Genomic DNA, 5124 nt, shown 5'->3' on the forward strand with positions numbered 1-5124 from the left:
AAGTGGCAGAATTTTTTGTTTAGAGGAAAAAGAAAAGGACTGCTTACTCAGATAAATTTGTTAGAGGATATTAAAGCAGTTCTTATTACGTTGAATACAGATTTTATAACCGTGTGACCAAATGTACTGTCATAGCAAGTAGAACAGAAAAAAGGGCATGGAAACCATTACTCAAAGAGAATTCTTTGTGTATTGGCTTATTTAGTTTAGAAGTGTATATTTCTATGTAGACGCAAAAATCCATGACACACACAACCTGTCAGATAAAATAGCAGCTGTGCAAATTATAATGGAGCATTTTTATTATTTTCATCAACTTTCATTGACAGTTTTTTAATTGATTTCTAGATGTTTGATTTGCTCTTTTGATTAAAAATAGCTATTATGTCTGAAGAAATCTAGGGTAACTTACGTTATATGTGGGCAGTGAATTTTGCTAGTAGCTGCTAGTCCCTCTGTAACCCATTGTGTTACAAAAAAGGGACTGTGATATTTTATGATCTCAAATGCTAGTTCATGTTTCTGGCATAATTTGGGTCTCTTAAAAAGACAGTGCATTGGAATGAAGTTAATATTTATTATTGTTACTGCTAACTACCAGAGTGTCACATGCTAAAACCCTTTAGAAACAGTTGATCTGTTTGTGTTCTTAGCTGGCATGCTATCATTGTCGATGGACACAGTGTGGAGGAACTTTGCAAAGCCTTTGGCCAGGCCAAACATCAGCCAACAGCTATCATTGCAAAGACTTTCAAAGGCAAAGGCATATCAGGTAATAAAACATCTATTGCTGTGCATATGCATGTGTATGTAATAATATGTATGTAGTGCTGCAATAAAGGTGCAATCATTAAAAAATACAGAAGTTTAACGTTTCATACATTAGAAAAAGGTTGGTATCCTCTCAGCTTTTGGTCTTGGATAATACCACCATACAATCTGAAAACTCAGAATTTCACCCTATTGTTTTTTTCCTTTGTTGCCTTTTCATACGAAGGACATTAGATTGACGCTTCTATGGAAGCAGGCAAAGATGTGGCACTCAGTTCCTCACGTTTTCCAGCCAAGTGCACTTCCCTGTTGACTGGGATTTTACACATCCCCAGCTGCAGACTAGGATTTCCTCTGCTGTCAGCTCTACTTGAGTTGTTACTCTTTACAAAGTCGTTTCTAGTCTGGAAGATGGCTGGGGCAGGGGGGGGAACATTGGACCATATGCCTTGGTCTTGAAAATTGCCCTAGCAAAAGAGGGCAACCTTCTTGGCTCGCTTTTGAGCCTTAGGCTCACGGAGACTACTCTGAGACAGAGAAGGGAGTAACTTTGTCACAGAAGCTCCATGCTCCCTGTGCTGCAGGTAACTGGGTCTGCTTGTTACCAGCCAGGCAGTATAAAAGCAAGGAGGGATGCGTTTGCAGTTTTGACAAAGCTGCATGAGACGTGGTACATAAGCTACCTGGTCATACTACAGGTTATTCCATGTCATCTGATGTGTAATCCATTGAGATACAGGATACAGTAGTCCATAGAGATTATTTCATAGGTTAGCAGCTGTTTGAATTTTGGAGTTCATGGTGCCTCTAAGATTCTTTTGTAGTGTTCACGTGATATGAAACTTAGCTAAATGTCATTGTCTAGGGGACAGATGTGTACCTACACCTTTCTGCAATAGCATGCAGAAAGTCTTTCAAACTCTTTATACTTCTCAATAACATTAGGGCTAAGAAAATTATTTTGGTTCTTGCAAGTGAGGTGTGTGCTAGCTACTGAGCATTTTATCCTTACAATGGAGTAAATGCATATTCAGTGTATCAGGGATTGCAGTGATTTTGTTCAGCTACAGCGTTTAGAAGCACTCTCTGAATTTGCCTTTCTGACCAGATGAATATTAATAACAAGAGTGAAAATCTTCATTCCTTTTCACTGAGTAAGCAAGCAAAATTCATTATTAGTGACTGATTTAGTGAAAAGCAGCATATGAGCCAGAGAGGTAATTTTGCTCTTAAGTGCTGGGTGCACAAAGATAAGAGTCATCAGAAGCTATTAAAATAAAGCTGTGAAACTTCAGGTAGTCTTTGAATTAGACAGCTTGGCTAACTGTTGTTTGAAACTTAGCTGAGTTTGTTTATTTAGGTCTAGCTGTTGAAATTTCATGTTAGCTGTTCACACTAGTTTACTGTTTACTCCTTGCCACACTTATGGACCAGGTCTCTTAGGTGTCAATTTAAGACCAATTTTAGTAGAAGACACTGGAATTTCATCGCTAGTTTGGAATATATGGAATTTGACTATTTCTTTTTATGTATTTAAACATGGCTGTCTTAATTACAATAGTATTCAACTGCATTGTTTACAGTGGGAATAATTAGGAAGTTCTTCCTTGGAAGACTATACTAGACTGTCATACTCCACTGCACTTTTATCTGGGTAAAATCTGCAGCTAAAAACTTAAATAGTTTTTATATTTTTCTTATTTGTAATGTAATTTTAAATGCGCAGGTGTTGAAGATAAGGAAAGCTGGCATGGAAAGCCCCTTCCAAAAAACATGGCTGAACAAGTCATTCAGGAAATAGATGACAAAATCCAAAATAAGAAAAAGCTTTCTCCAGCCCTCCCAGAAGAAGATGCACCTGTAGTAAATATTAGAAACATTAAGATGCCATCTCCACCAACTTACAAAGTGGGAGAAAAGGTACTCCCTTCCTTTTTCACTGTCGGATATCTTTGAAGTGTGAGATTGTTTAATGGATGCTGTGAGGGTTTGTGTTACCCATTGCCACAATTTCAACTACCCACCTCTTCTTTCCTAGTTTGAGTATGCTGGTAAACACGTACTTCTGGGGTGGTTAGACATGGACATTCAGCTCACTGGGTATTGAAAGGATATATTGAAATACAAAGACTCAAATAATTCTTCATTTTGTGATCATTATCAATTATGCAAACTATTTTATGTGTATTTTAAAAAAGTCTACGAGGTTCAATGCATTTCCATGATTGGAAACCAAGGTTTTCAAAATTTCCTAGCTGGATTGGTAGGAAGTTGCTGATTTCAGCACAGATGTGTGTCCTGATGCTTCACTGTATTTTTCTTTTTTTGTTTACTCTTCTCTGTGTCACTGTTCTCATATGCTTGTGATACTGCTAATGTTTACAATGTTTTTGGTTGTGTTTTGTTTTTTTAATTGTATGTGCATGCATTCATGGGGAAAAAGCTTGTAAAAACACAAAGTTATAACAGTACTGCTATATTTTTCTTCTTCTAGTGGGCTACGCGCAAAGCTTACGGTGTTGCACTTGCAAAATTGGGCCATGCTAATGATCGAGTGATTGCTTTGGATGGAGACACAAAGAACTCCACCTTCTCAGAGCTTTTTAAGAAAGAACATCCCAGTCGCTACGTTGAATGCTACATTGCTGAACAGAACATGGTAACTGGTCTCCTGGTTTTGTGAAATACTGGTGCTACACAGCAGTATCTGAGACCATTCAGTCTGAGTCTTCAGAGAGTGAGATTTTAGTATTTGCTTTTCACATGTGTATTTATGGATATTTAATTTGACTTGCTCACTTCTTAGGGAGAAAGCTTACAAATACAGTACAGCAAGAGTACTTCTAATTCTTTCCTAAATCCCCTACTTTTTTTCTTTTTGTGGTCATATTGTCTGCGTTTCTGCAGAACACAAGGAGGTGGCAATGCGTAAACAGCAGCAATACTTTCTGCAGGGTTTGTAGAGATTTAACTCTGAAAAGACTTCTCAGGGTTTTTTGGTTTGTTTGTTTCTTTTCCCACCACAGGAAATGGAATGTCACAACATGACAATGAGTTCTATGCGAGACTGGGCTATAAAGATGAGGACAGAGAAACAGTTAACAAATTTAGCCTGATGACGTTTGTACAGATAGGACTAAAATAATTTGGTAACTCATCTGTTTGACTGTGTCTTCAGTTGCTACCTATATGCGTTCACTGAAGCATATTAAACTAAAGACACAAAGTCAGGCAGAAATCTGTGGTCTTTAATGATTTATAACCAAGGAACCCATGGACTGTCTCTTGTAAATTTAATGCTAGGACAGTTTCATAAGCTTAAATCAGGCATTTTGGATTTATATCAGCTTAGGAGAAATTTGCCATGAAGAGCAGACCAGTTTCTGCATAAAATAAACATATGGGGTAATTGTAGCAATAAACAATTTAAGGACCTTGTTCTAATTTCCATCTTTCTGAAGAAGGGGCCTTTTAGTAAGTATCAGTCCAAATAACACAGTAAATCTATTCCCATCTAGTAATGATAATTTTTGTCTGCTGGAGATAGTAAAACCATGTCCTTTGGACTGAAAGTGTAAGCCTTTGATCCAGGAAAGAAAAGAGGAGTGGGGATAAGTCTTAAAACTTGGTGAATGGCTGCTTGGAGCAAATGAAGAAAAGGAGCTGCCAGTAAGGATCAACAATAATAGCTATCTATTGAGGCACAGAGCAGAGGAGATGCTGGAGGATAGATACTAGGAGAGTGAGTTGCTTCCTTTCTTTTTGGAAAGGCCAACAATTAGGAGCAGGACTGGACAGAGACTTTTAATCTGTATTGAGAGCTTCTTGCTAAAGTTTTACAGTAGGAAGCTCCACAGATGATCTGTTGGAAACAATTGATAGGTGAGGAATTCACTATTCCTGTATAATCTTGCTTTTTCAGGTGAGCATTGCAGTTGGTTGTGCTACTCGTGACAGAACTGTTGCTTTTGCCAGCACCTTTGCTACCTTCTTCACACGGGCATTTGACCAGATCCGTATGGCTGCCATCTCTGAGAGCAACATCAATCTCTGTGGGTCACACTGCGGTGTTTCTATTGGTAAGGGCAGCCTTGGCGTATTTATTAGCAGTTCCCATCCATTTAGTGATAAGTGCCAAGCACTCAAGCTGATAATGCTTTGTGGAGACAATTAGTAATACAGCTGTGATAGTGTAACAGTGGTAGCATTTATAGAAAGAAGTCACATTTGCAATTCACTTTTATCAGACACATATTTAGAAAGAATAAGATTGATTTCAAGCCTTCATCAGCTTATCTACTTTTTTTTCCTCTTTTTATCAATTTGGCCTGATAAAAATAGGATTTTTCCCTA

At 37.8% G+C, this 5124-nt stretch overlaps 1 protein-coding gene across 2 annotated transcripts in view; it reads left to right on the plus strand.

Moving 5' to 3' along the window:
• The window catches only part of LOC104616552 (transketolase-like), a 20369-nt gene that overhangs the window by 4679 nt on the left and 10566 nt on the right, over positions 1-5124 (plus strand). For both annotated transcript variants that reach the window (XM_010281597.1, XM_010281598.1), the window contains 4 exons: positions 654-772; positions 2498-2691; positions 3266-3430; positions 4694-4850. In XM_010281597.1, the coding sequence (XP_010279899.1) occupies positions 654-772; positions 2498-2691; positions 3266-3430; positions 4694-4850 (635 nt within the window). The remainder of the gene's footprint in view (positions 1-653; positions 773-2497; positions 2692-3265; positions 3431-4693; positions 4851-5124) is intronic.

The sequence above is a fragment of the Phaethon lepturus genome, unplaced genomic scaffold, assembly GCF_000687285.1.
Source record: "Phaethon lepturus isolate BGI_N335 unplaced genomic scaffold, ASM68728v1 scaffold26332, whole genome shotgun sequence".
In the NCBI taxonomy this organism is placed as follows: Eukaryota; Metazoa; Chordata; class Aves; order Phaethontiformes; family Phaethontidae; genus Phaethon; species Phaethon lepturus.